Below are 14344 nucleotides of genomic sequence, written 5' to 3'. Positions count from 1 at the left end.
AACAAGCAAAATGATCTGCCAATGGGGTGAGACATTTTTTATTAAATTAAGTGTTTAAGAAAAAAGAAAACTTATTTTTAGATTTTTATTTCTTACCCCAATGGCAGAAAATTTTGCTTGTTTTAAACACAAATTCATTTAAATGTATCTTTTTTGTCTAAAAACTAGACTTATTTTCTTAGGTAATTTGCTCATCAAGAAAAAACATCTTAATTTAAGAATTTTTTGATATTTTTACTGAAAACAAGACAAAAATGCTAAGTAAGAAAGTCATTTTTTAGGAAAACACTTGAACAGCACAGATTTTTGGATGCATCATTTCAGTTTACATCATTTTTGTGCTCCAGACATCAGTACTAACAGATTTCTGTCACGAGGTACTGGTGTGAGTTTCCAATTTATTGTATTTTTGATCGAATTTCTAGATGGCTATCAAAGGCCGGCCCGGTGATCTGGGAGCTCCTGTTAGAGTTTCATCATCACTGTTTCATTACCATTTTCCCCACAGAGAAGCATGTCGACATTGACACGGTATTGTCCTACAGTATAGGACATAGGCTGTATGTACACCAGGTTGATCATTTTGAACTCAAAAATGATCAATTAAAATTAAATATGAATCCCTATACACTTCTTTGGATACATAAATGTGTTGATGCTGTGCTGTGGCTGTTGATTTTTTATAGCTATCTTAAAAATATGTCTTGAGATATGGATTTTGAAGAAATGCATTTTGAATGAAAATGAAATGGGCTTGTCTGGGTTGGGTTTTAAAAGCTTTGCCTTTACTGACTAGATGAAATACTGAGCCCTACTGGATGGTTTTCACACTGCATTGCTTGTACAGCTGCATAAACTGCTTTGTGGTGAAAATCTTAGTTATTGCCAGCCGTCTTCTGCACAGCTTGGATCCTATAAGTATTTCACCTCTTAGATCGTATAGTAGCCTATATGAGAAATGAAAAAGAAAGCACTTAAAGGCGGGGTGCACGATTTTTGAAAAACACACTTGTAGCCAATCAGCAGTAAGGGGTGTGTCTACTCACCAACATCGTTGCCTGGGTTGCATATGTGTGGGGCGGGTCTATCAAAAGAAGGTCCAGATTCTATTGGGGTAGGGGCGTGCTTGTTTAGGTGATTTCAAATGTCAACATTGGCTTTCAGAGATCATGCACCCTGCCTTTAACTAAAGCTACAAGATTCAAAGCTTCATCCATTGTCATTACATCTCCAAAAATACATCTTCATTCACAATTGACAGTCACCTGCATTGTTTTTATAATGCTTTTTGTGCCATGTGTAGACGGCAGTTGTGGCTAGAAGGGATACAGCTACGGCCAAATCTTGTGAAATCTTGACGAATGAACGCTGTTATTAATAGTACCCCCAAAACCTAACCCTAAACTCAACATTTCACGGGACTTGTATCCTATTTAGCCAGAATTTATCTTTTTATTATAATCCCGCCCCCAAATCTAAACCTAAACCCAACGGGGCGGTTTTCCAGACAGGGATAGGACTAGTCCTAGACTAAAATTAATGTAAGAGCTGTCCAAACTGAAAACAACTTGCACTGACATATCTTAAAATACATCAGTTAGTTATATTTTCTAATTAAACTAAGGTCTAGTCGTGGCTTAAGCCAATTCCAGCATTTCAAGATTTGACCATAGTTGTATCTCCTCTAGCTAGAAACATAAACGGCCCCTAAGGCATCCAAAGCCAGGTCACTTTTTCTTTAAAATAGGCAATCTCAATGTATCCATCTGTTCGGCTTGCTTTTTCTCCTCCTTCACTGCCTTGTACTTCCATTTGGGGATCTGTAGATGTTTTGAGTCTTTCGTAGCCTTGCCCGCCCTCTCAGGGATGAATGAGAGAGGAGGAGCTTTGCACAGCATGACTTTAGGCACCACCATACCGGGGCGCACGCTGCTCCTTCGCATCATGTGAAGGGGCAGCAGGCTGCTTCTCCTTAGGGCCACGCTGGCGACGTTTTGCAGCAACTGGTTCTGCAGGCTGGCTCGACGCTCCTGCTTCTTGGGGACCAGCAGCACTCTGGAGTTCTGGAAGAGACGCTTGTAGTTGTTGAGACGTTCGGGTCCCAGGTTCTTAAGCTCAGCCAGACGCTGTTTACGGAAGATATCCTGCACAGCAGGGCGAAATTTACCCACGCACGGAGGGCTGCCCGGGCACACGGTGCGGCAGGCGGTGGCTATGAAAGGGCTGGCCAATGCCGTGGTCATCCGTACCATGTAGTGCAGAACGCCATCGTCTACGGGGTTCACCTTCATGCTGATGGTAAACAGGGTGCAGATACGCTGCGAGAATTTCCTCCAGCAGGACTTGGGCTCCTCCGATTGGGCCACTAGCTCACTCAGCATGGGCCACTCCATTCGGTAAGAGTCACAGAACTGTTCGGCACATGGCTGTTCCATCAGTCGTGAGATCAGCATGGCCGTCTGGTAGCGGCCCGTAAAAAGGGCCCATTCCCGTGGGGTTAGCTTGCGCCCAAAGTCCCTTGCTTCAACATCTCCTCCTGCGAAAAGGAATAAATTAAATAGAGGCCTTGGAAGGGAGAAAAACATGCGAAATTAATATGTATGAACTAATTTAATAATCCATATTAAACGGGTCATATGGCGTTGCCAAAAAGAACATTATATTGTGTATTTGGTATAATTCAATGTGTTTATGCGCTTTAAGGTTAAAAACACATTATTTTTTACATATCGAACATTATTCTTGCTTCTCTATGATCCACCTTTCTATAACGTGTCGATTTTTACGTTCTGAAAAGTGTGGTGTGCTCTAATTGGCCAGCTATCCAATGCATAGAGACAGAGCGCAGTTATGCAAATTTGAAAACCACGCCCACCGGGCGGAAAACAATCCAACCGTCTCCATTGACTTTGTATTGCAAGAGGCCGCCTCTTTGTCATTTCTAGCTTAGAACAAAAAACAGAATAATGCCTAAAAGTTGCTGTGTGACAATATGTACAGCTAACAAGCCAAAGAACCCAGAAAAAAAGTTTTTATAAGCTGTCGATCCGTAAAACACAGCCTTTAAGGAGAAAAAAGTGGATCGCCGACTACGTTTCCCCCTAGTGGACGCAGTTCTACTAATATGAGTACTATGAGTACTTTTGTGTCTTTAAACGCTCGTTTTTTGAGGTCGACAGCTTATAAAAATTTATTTCTGGGATTTTTGGCTTGTTAGCTGTACACCTTGTCACACAGCAGCTTTTAGGTATTAGTCTGTTTTTTGTTATAAGCCAGAAATGACAAGGAGGCGGCCTCTCGCAATACAAAGTCAATGAAGACGGTTGGATTGTTTTCCTCCCGGGTGGGCGTGGTTTTCAGGTTATGACGCGCTGCGCTCTGTCTCTATTGTGATTGACTGAATACCTCCAGCATGTGATGGAAATGTTACGCCCCTTACCATATTTGAAATATCCGCTCCCCTGGTGTTATGCAAATGTGGGGGCGTGTTTAAATGAGGCATTTTAGGAATGATGACCCTTCACTTTTAGAAAGAATATCTCTTTTGGTTTAAGACTTTAATCTTTGTAAGTTTACAGATCTTCTATGTGCACAAACCGCTTTAACACTCCAAAAACAAAGGAAAACATAAAATGGCATCATACTGTATGACCACTTTAACTTTTAAGCCGACTACACTGTACCTGTCATCATAAGGGCTCGTACGCATTCAGCTCGGCCCTGCATGGCTGCTTTCATCATCGCAGTGAAGCCATGACAGTTTCTGCGCTCAAGGTCCAGACCAGGATAATAGTTCAGCAGGTAGTAGGTAATCATACTGTGTCCTATAGTTGAGAAGAACAGAGAGAGGATATAATATAAACATTATAAAGCAGCTAATATAAAAACCCTAAGCTCAAGTCACTGTGATATATGGGTCTCTATATCGGTCCTTTGAAAAGTACACTTTTTAACATTTATGCATTTGGTTGATACCTTTAACCAAAGTGACTAACACTGCATTTGCATTTTTATCAGCATGTGTCTTCCCATGTGTCTACACTGCAGTAATAATATACAGTGCAGTAATAGTATACATTGCAGTAATAGTATACACTGCAGTACTATACATTGCAGTAATAGTATATGCATTACACTGTGTCTGAAATAGTTTAAAAACATTCAACAGCTAGCCGCTACCCTTTACTGAGAAGCGCATGGCAAATCAAATCCTACTTCTATACACAAGTTGGCGCCCGCAGCCCTTCCGCCATTTAGTGTCCGAATTTACTTACTCGTTTTCATTCACTCATTCAATTGTACTATATAAGCAAACTCATGTAGGGAATATTAAATGAGGGTATAGGGGGCTATTTCGGACAAAAGGAGCCTATGAATATGCAGTACTATTATACAATGCAGTAATAGCATACAGTGCAGTAATAGTATGCAGCACGTCTCCTTAAGAAACCTTGTGATTTGACAATCATTCTTGTACGTGGTGAGAAGAATTACACTCCATATTATAATAAGTATAAGCAATAAGTATAACCCAAACTATAAACAACAGTAGCAGTAAAAACACCATTAATAAATTATAATTAATTAAATAATAATATTATTTTGCATTAAATGTGTAGACATAGGGGGATACATGGGAGGTTATTGATAGGAATAATTGGAGACAGAAGTTACTGCCTGTGATCGCAGAACTGAGGTCACTTCCCTTACCTGCTTGTGCAGCCGTCATGAGAGCTGTGTTCCCCTCATTATCTTGCCAGTTCACATCCACATACGGACATTGAGAAAGAGCTACAACCACATCCACATAGCCCTGGTAACATGCAACTATCAGACCTGTCTGTTAGGTAGAGGAAATAAATGTCACTTTAACAGTCTAGAAGTGTCATTTGATGTCTACAACGTCTATCGTTTGAAATGAAGTCTTGAAAAGTGTATTATGCATTGCAGCAGTTAAACTTTGCTCTGCGCCAATGAATTCAATGGCTGCATTTTTCAATACAGCTAACACAGCCAAGTGTAGTGTTACAAACAATGAAGCATACAAGTGAAGAAATATTGGAAGGCTATTGTGCCAAATCAAATATTATGACTGGTACAATAAACAAAAGTATAATGTTAGATGAAATGGTTTTAATGAAATAAAAAGTTCAGATGCAAAACCCTCCTAAGTGCGTCTGACATGTTTTTTTCTATCAGGCTTTCTTCAAGTTCAGTAATTTTATTTTGATGGCGATTAAAATGTTATTAGTCAGTAATTGAAATGCCTTATTTTGGCACATTAGTCATTTCATTAGTATTTCACAAATCTCACTGTCTTTCGCTGCAAAACCCTCTGGCAGTAATAGTATGCAGTGCAGTAATAGTATGCAGCATGTCATTCTTGTACGTGGTGGGACGAATTACACTCCATATTATAATAAGTATAAGTAATAAGTATAACCCAAAGTATAAACAACAATAGCAGTAATAGCACCAATATTAAAATTATAATTATTTTGTTAAAAGTATTACTTGTATTTTGCATAAAATGTGTGTACATAGGGGGATACATGGAAATGCAACCAAGCATTTTTGGCAAAAATCCAAAATTCTGAAAAAAGTCCAGGAAACAGTTGTAAAATAACTAAACATGCATCAAGAGACATTGCAAATGATCAAAGTTAGGATGTAAAAATGAAGAAACTGAACCACACATTAGGGGCGCTGTGATCCATGTACCTGCCACATTAGCTTAAATTAGTTAAAATCTGCTCTATTATCGTTTCCAGAAGCATCGTTCATCCCATTCATTTTCTGTGCACTTAGAGGGCTTTGCAGAAAAATTGACGTGGGGTATTTTTGAGCCAGTATTTCTGAATGGCCTATGGCCATGATAAAGCCGATTTAAAGCGAAGGTAACTGATGAACGTATAATACTTGCCGAGAGCATGCGGTTAATATCATTATCTCACTTTTGACGAAAGTGGCGTTTAGCGACATTTACATCTGAGTTTTTCAAATATTATCCTTTTAAAAATACTATAATGTTATAGTAAAATTTTTTTATTAAAAATCTATACAAATGAGAATACATTATAAATGGTACAAATAAATCATACAACTGAATAATAAATGAATATAATGGATAATCTCAATAAGTGCAGCAATATTAGAAAGCAATTCAGCAAATGTAAAAATGTACAGATGAGTGAGGGTTAGGGGAAAACCTAAATAAATGCATGAGCGTTGTGTTGAATAGTACAGAGCAGCTCTCTTTTCTTTGCTATCTCCAGATTGTGAGTGATTATAGAGCACTACAGGCAGATGGTAAGCCCTATAAAGACTATTAGCTAAGATTTAGTATGGAGTTCCCTGTGGGTTCAGTGCAGTGCTTGTTTGCTAGCATTTTTGGTGTTTATGCAGAAACTTACCTAAAGAGTAGTAGATCACACTGCACAAAAAGGTTTTTTTTTGGAAAACACAAAATTTACTAGATAGCTTATTTTAGGTTTATTAGATCTTAATGAATTCAATTTATTAAAGAAGTACTTAAAAAAATGTATATGTATTGTCCTCAAGATTGGTTTTGGTGCAAGGGTGTTTGTATATTTTTTTTACTAGAAAACAATGAAAAAATACACACAAATAAATTTTTTTGCTTCAGTGTAATGACACATCACGCCAGGTTACTTACACCAAGCAGTCTTTAAGTTAGTGAAATGTCACGCCGCCATAAATCCTCTCAAACCTCCTAAACCACCCTGACACTCAGGATCAACATAAGGTTAACAAGGTAAAGGTGAATACATACGTCAAGGTAAACTGTGTTAAATACAGAACATTTTGGATTCCTGAAACAATAGCATGATGGGTTTTGTATACCTTCTTATTCCTAGCATTGTAAACAGGTTTACCTGAGATTGATAAACAGGATCATTAAGTAATGAGGTTTAATTGAGCTGTTTAACTGTGCAACACATACACAATTTCCCCTGTGCTAATGGTGGCAGAATAGGGTTTGTATTACACAAATGATCAGGGTCGGTGTTAGTTAAAAGACATTTATATGCAAATGGCTCGTAGAGTCTTAAAAAAGGAAAACTACAAGTGTTTTATCACTGCTGAAGTCACTGCTTGGGCAAACAATTGTTTTCTGTATCTGAATGAGTAGCCGATTGTTTTTGTGTTGCTTCTGCATCTTCAAATCAGTTAGCTTTAATACTGTGCTGTCTGAGTTAGAAAGGAGTCAAGCCTACTGTTCTAGATAGTGTATAAAGCAGAATAAGATGTTTAACAAATTCAATGCTTGTACCAGGCAGCAGTGTGACAGGGGAGATTTTCTCATTATCAGCACTGTCAGATGGTATAAATGGTACCAAATAATGGTATAAAATGGTATAATGGTATAAAAGCAATCACTGGTACCTCTTAAAATTGCCCTAATATGTAACATTTAGGTACAGATGTGTACCTTTGAGGTTTGCACCATTTAGATAGGGTGCGCTTTCACCATCCCAGATTTTGTACCTTTTTGCACCGCATGCAACTCATGACCCAGTTGGGACTTTTCAACGAAATCCAGCATTAAACAAATGCACACGCAAAACGCTGCTGCTACCATGGATAAACAAATTATATCCATTGTTTCCATAATGCTGGCTTACTTCTCCCTACATCCAAAAACAGAATTCCTTGTTTCGTGCCATTGTTGAGTCTTGATATAAAACAAAGCTGTCACGTGAAGTGACTCTAGCATCCTCGGTTCTCGTTCTCCCGCTGATCGACGCATGGGCGTGCTTTTCCTTCATTACATTAAATGACATCCTTACCAGAGATGTATAGTAACGAAGTAGAACTACTTCAGTACTGTACTTAAGTACTAAAAGACAGTATCTGTACTCTACTGAAGTATTATTTTTTTCTCCTACTTCCACTTTTACTTCAGTACATTTTTTCTTTGAGTTTAATACTTTTACTCCAATACATTTTTTATGTGCTGCATAGTTACTCGTTACTCTCAAATGTTACGAATCATGGTCACATGGTGGTCTGAACCAATTTGAGATAGTAAAGGGCGACCCCTCCCAACCTCTCACTCACAAATATGAGCCAGGGTTGTTGACAAATGTGAAGCGAAGAGAGAACCAAAGTGCGCGAGAAAGACAGAGAGAGAGAGAATGCGCAAGAAAGGGCGAGTGTGCGCGAAAGAAGGAAACCTAAATTCAATGAAACACCTTGTACCTTTACCTATTACCATTTTATCGACTAATATTTCATTAATTCTGAATTCTCTATCGCCATATCAGTTAAATTAATCTGAATTATCTGAACATTCATGTCCTTGTACTCCTGCTACAGCCAAAGGAATTGTAAGTGTCCTTTAGCTTAAACATTTGAAATAATATAAACAATATTATATTCAAACTTTTGACTGTTTTCTTTAATAACTACATTACACAATACTTGTACTTTTACTTTCAGTACTTGAGTAGTATATTTTAAAATAAACTACTTGCAATACTTAAGTACAAAGCATGTTTAATACTTTAGTACTTCCACTTAAGTGCTGTGCTTAAAGAGCACTTCAACTTCTACTCAAGTCACTTTTTTGATAGAGCACTTGTACTTTTACTCAAGTCTGGGTCGCTAGTACTTTATACATCTCTGATCCTTACCCAAACCCAACTCTAACCCTAATGCCAGGCGACAATGGTTTAACATCTGAAAATATAAAAGAAATCAGAAAAATATAGTATAAACCAATACTTAAAGTGACATCCTAACACAAACACCAAATCTAACCCTGAACCAAAGCGACAATTGTTTGAAAAAGGAAAAAGTAGTTGTGAAACCAATCCGTGACAATGACACGGAAAAGAAAGTCTGTGGTACGGCCAAGGGAAAATGCGGAGATCCGTGACAATGACACAGATAAATGAGCAAAATATTCTGTGACTATTCCACAGAACTTTGTGAGATCATGTTGGTTTAGCATGAGGAAACCAACTATTAAACTGTGTTAATAAGTCAGAAGGCATGAAATACCGTTACCCCCCCTCTCCTTAAGGAACAATTTTGTATTTAGGAGGGTACAAAACGTTCATTGGTAGTGTTATGTACCCAAAAAAAGTACAACATTGTATTATGTGTAGTGTACCACCCCAGTGACAGTAACTGTGGAAAAGAGTAAGGTCAATAGTTATTTTTTCATGTGTTATAATCTGCTATTTTCAGGCAGCCAGATGCGTTTAGCTGAAGTCTGTGCAGTCTCAGTTACATTGATTTATTGAGGAAGGAAGTCATCTCGGTTTTCTCATATAATTTAGCATGACAATGGGTGGCAGATTCAAATTTAGTCTTTTACGGCCTACGGCTAGATTCTTCTCAGTAGAATTCTGATTGCATTAAAAGTTCTCTTCCTAAAAGGCAAATTGGGGTTTTTTACTCATGCAAGTGTCCGAAAATCCCTTTCTGTACAGAGCCCTGGGGTATTTTGAAGTCTTTGAGAGTCTTTAAAAGCTCAGGCGTGATTACGATCTGCTTGGGCTGCGTCTCGAACTGCAATCTGTTCCAGGACTTTAGCTGTCTGGGTGCAAACCCCTGAGATTTCAACCGTTGACGGGACTTTACAGATTGCAACTTATGACGTTAAGACAGAACATTTGCCAGCAGACAGATTTCTTAAAATGTTCTACATAAAATCATGCGAACATAATGTAAAGATCATTGTGTGAAAAAATAACCTTATATCTTTACGATTGTCTGAGTATGGTCATATCAAAGATTGACATCAATGTAAAATCAAACTTTAATGCTCCTCATCTCAAAATCAGATTATGAGACCCTGGATTTCACCGACAGGGTCACAAACATTTCTAGTATATGCAGTGATTGTAAAATTTCACAATTAAACATCAAACATCGGAAATGATGTGTGTACCATTAAGTAGTACAATATATTGCTTTGCTCTCTTTTCACTTGCCATCCAAGTGAGATGTCTTTCCTTTTAGGTTTCGCATTTATGTCATATTTATGTATGGATGAAAGGTCTTTACAATATGGATATTTCTGGAGGATGAAGACAGCATCAGCACATGAACTCATCCCCCATGTATTTCAAGAATCATGAATACTTAAAGACTCTTTGATATGATAATATCCTTGCATAAACATGACACCGTTATCACCCATATTGTCATAATTGTGAGCTTCTCAGAGCTAAGGAGAATGATAAAGCTTATCCACTGTCAGGACTGCCATATTTTAAACACATCATTTGTCTGACTGGCTACGGGAAATTATTAAGTGTAAAATGCAAATGGGTCAGTGACAAAAACGGTTTGGCAAGATGAGAAATTCAAAAATCTTTTAAAAAACCTGTTTTTAAAGCACGCATCAGTGTTATTTTAATGCACATAGTGTATTTATGTTAATTTTAAGCAATAAAAAATTACATTTGCACCATTTTAATGAAAGTTAAGACTGAATGGACCTGAAAATGTCAAATATTGTAACCTCCAATAACGCCAAAGAATGTTAAATATTACATTCATCCACCTTGATGGCATGTAAGCTTAATCATCGAAATATATATATTTCGCTAGCTTTTTTTTCTATTTATTAGTTATTTCTACATGTAAATTTTAATGTGTTTTGTAATATTTGAAATATGCTGAAAACAGCCCTGCACTCTAAAAAAATATTGGGTTTTTTTAACCCCGTGCTGGGTAACTATAGGACAGAACACATTTCTGGGTTAAAGTAACCCAAATAATGGGTTGTTTTAACCAGAGGTGTAAAAAGTACTCAAAAATTTTACTCAAGTGAAAGTACAAGTACTGAGCGTAAATTTTATTCAATTAAAAGTAAAAGTATCTGGCCAGAATTATACTTGAGTAAAAGTAAAAAAGTACCACATTAAAATTGTACTTGAGTATTAAAAAAGTAAAAGTAACCGGAAGAAGGAAAACGAGAGATTCATGTTTAAGCTTTCTCTAAAAACATGAAGTGAATGAACTACATACAAGGTTTTATCCTTTACAACTGTTTGTATTTAATTGTATTTCATTATCAAACTATATGACTACTACATAATTTCCAACATGATCTCACAAAGTTCAGTGGTATAGTCACAGAATTTTTTGCTTATTTATCCGTGTCATTGTCACGGATCTCCGCATTTTTCCGTGTCTGTACCACTTTCTTTTACGTATCAGTTTCACGTATTGATTACTCAATAGTTTTTCCTATTTTTAAACAATTTTCGCGTGGGTTTGGGGTTAGATTTGGGCTTTGGGGTTAGATTTGGGCTTTGAGTTAGGATGTCACTTTAACTATTGGTTTATAATATTTTTTCCATACTTTTAAACAATTGTCGCCTGACGTTAGGGTTAGGAGTTGGGTTTGGATGTCATTTTATGTTACAGAAAGTCGTTCTAACCCCAAACCCACGGGAAAATGGTAAGAAAATAGGAAAAACAATTGAGTAACAAATACGTGAAACTGACACGGAAAAGAAAGTCTGTGGTACAGACACAGAAAAATGCGGAGATCCGTGACAATGACAATGAATTTTAGTATGCAACATGCTACTCAAAATTGTAAAACCTCGAACGTAACTTAAATTTTAAGCTCTATCCAGCTTCTCACAGGAAGCCGATGCAGGAAGAGGTGTATTAGACTTTGTTCACACTGTAAGTCCAAATCCGATTTTGATGCATATCCCATAGGAATCCAATCACATTTAGAACGGTGAACGACTAAAAACCACATGAAATCTGTTTTTCTAATCCGTTTCAGGCTACATTCAGAGGTGGTTTGAAATCCATTTCAGTCTTACCATCCTGATCGCTTTTGTGTAGCTTTTCGGTTACGTCATGCTGTCACGTCACATAAAACACGTCAGACGTCGAGGCAGATTGTCATGCCAGCGCGACGTCATTGCCATAGAAACAGTGCAGATAATCCGGAAAACGGCTACAGGACGCACAGATCGGATCTAAACAGTTGTGATACACAATGTGGACAGTGAGTCTGTCAAATTAGATATGCACCAAAATTTGGACTGACAGTGTGAACAAGGTATTAGTCTTGATAGAGAGGCTGTAAACAGCAGGAAACGTGTCACACTTCATGTGTTGTCGGTTTCAAAGAAGCAAAAAATCTTCATCATTAGATGAACTGTTGGCCAGTTCCTTAGTGTGATCTAAAGGCTCCAGAAAAAATAACATTTTAATTAAACTGACCATCAGCGCAATTCAATTGGTTTGACAGAGCAAGCAAAAATAGATCTCTAAAATAGAAGTACTTTTTGACTGTAAATAAAATTGTAAGGAGTAAAAAGTACTTTTTTTCTTTAAAAAATGTAATTAAGTAAAAGTAAAAGTAAAAGTACTGATTTTTAATTGTACTCAAGTAAAGTAAAAATCCCCAAAAATAATACTTAAGTACAGTAATCAAGTAAAATTACTCAAGTACTTTACACCTCTGGTTTTAACCCAACTGCTGGGTTGTTTCAACATGATCGATTAACAATAACCCAGCAGTTGGGTTAAAACAACCCATTATTTGGGTCATTTTAACCCAGAAATGTGTTCTGTCCTATAGTTACCCAGCCCGGGGTAAAAAATGTGTGTGTTTTCTAAATAATATTTGATAAATGATGTAAGAATGTATGTAAAAAAATGTCATATTACACTAAACTAGATGATTACATTTTATTCCACTTTTTTATGAATATATTTATATTTTCGTAAAACAAAATACTAGTTAGAGCAATATTGACACAGACCGGTTACACCACATTGACATTTTTGCAATTATCCCCCAAATATTCTTTCAAAATGAAATGAAACCAGAAATTTTAGACTTGGTCGTCAAAAAAAAAAATGTATGCAAGTAATCTGCACATTTATTTTGAAATTTTAACCCCTTACGTTTAATTGAACCATACAGACACAAAATAATTAACGTCACGTCATTGACCCAAATATGCACAGCATGTAGACTGTTACACTTATTGTCATAGACTAGTTTGCATACACTTAAATAAGTTCTGCAATAAAGTTGTTGTAAAAGCCAAAGTTAAAGGATAGCTTCCAATTTAAATGCATGCTATATATCAAACCTGTCATTCAGCTAGACACGAACATCAATATTAGCTGTCAACTGGAGTTAAATCCTGAATAATCTTAATGAAACTCTTTCAAATAAAAAAAGTGTTCTAGCACAAATCAATACAATCTGTAAAGTTGAACTTAGTTAATGTTGGATATTTCTCTGGGATAAAGAACTAGGCTGTAAGTCCATTGGGGTGATTTTGCTTTTTTGCTGAAATGGCATCCCTTACGAAATTAACCAGTTTTACTACAGTTAACCCCCCAAAACATGGTTACTGTGGTAAAACCATGGTTACTACACTTTTACCACAACAAAAAATATGGTTAAATTCCGTTAGGGATTATCAATATGAGTATCCAAAACTTGGCTCATTGAAAGCCAGCAGCACAACCTGTTAGCTTGACTAATAGCAATTAAAAAATTGCTTTTCTCTTTTATCCAAAACCACGTTTTATTTGGGATCAAACCAAATTATCCCAAATGAGCCACAGGAAGAATCCATTTGCTGTGATGTGGAAATTTCACACATGCTTTAAATATTCAAATGTATGTTACATTTCTTAAACTTACTCTGTTATTTTTGTCGACCTCTCGCACATCTTCCTCAGTCACACCTTGCCTCATCATGATTTTGACAATGATGACATTGTTAGTGCAGCAGGCCTTGAAGAAGGTGACTGCCTCTGGGCTCGGAGCTTCTTCATAGTTAAGCAAATCATCAGGTGGGTAAAAGGAGTCGCCGGATGCAATGCTCTTGGTATCTGGTAGTGCTGAAAAGTCCAACTCCTCAAATTCTTGGTAGACATCATCATCGTCATCTTCATCATTACAATGATGGTGCTCTTCATCATCTCCATAATAAGACTCTTCAGCATGCTCAGCAAAAGTGGAGCTCTGTATAGAGGCCTCTTCTCCTGTTTGGTTGTCACTTGTGCCATTGTGGTGATCGATTACCAGAAGAAGACCTCCTGCAACACCATTCTCAGTTATAAGCACCATTTAACATATGGCTGTGGGTACAAAAGCAAAATCTGAGTAGAATCCACAGTGCGAATGTCACATGACTTGTAATCCCTGGAAGCAGGACTTGACATGAGCAATGATATTACATGAAGAGAGCACTCGTAGCCAAGCGAACTGAAACTAAACACCTTTTGTAGTCATCTTGATCATAGCATATTGCTTCTGTTCCTGTTAAAACCAGGATAACTTTGTTCTTCTGTCCAGCAGGGCTTTCAACAA

The 14344-nt window shown here is 37.2% G+C and overlaps 1 protein-coding gene across 1 annotated transcript; it reads right to left on the bottom strand.

Moving 5' to 3' along the window:
- Positions 1–1727: 1727 nt before the first annotated feature.
- Positions 1728–14101, bottom strand: ankrd33bb (ankyrin repeat domain 33Bb). The gene is made up of 4 exons (XM_065275402.1): positions 13673–14101; positions 4711–4840; positions 3684–3824; positions 1728–2536 (listed from the first exon to the last, which is right to left on the bottom strand). The coding sequence occupies exons 1-4, from the start codon at positions 14099–14101 to the stop codon at positions 1728–1730; spliced, it is 1509 nt and encodes a 502-aa protein (XP_065131474.1).
- Between the last annotated feature and the right edge of the window lie 243 nt (positions 14102–14344).

This window comes from Paramisgurnus dabryanus, chromosome 6 (assembly GCF_030506205.2).
Source record: "Paramisgurnus dabryanus chromosome 6, PD_genome_1.1, whole genome shotgun sequence".
Classification (NCBI taxonomy): Eukaryota; Metazoa; Chordata; class Actinopteri; order Cypriniformes; family Cobitidae; genus Paramisgurnus; species Paramisgurnus dabryanus.
This window is presented reverse-complemented; position numbering and strand designations above follow the sequence as displayed.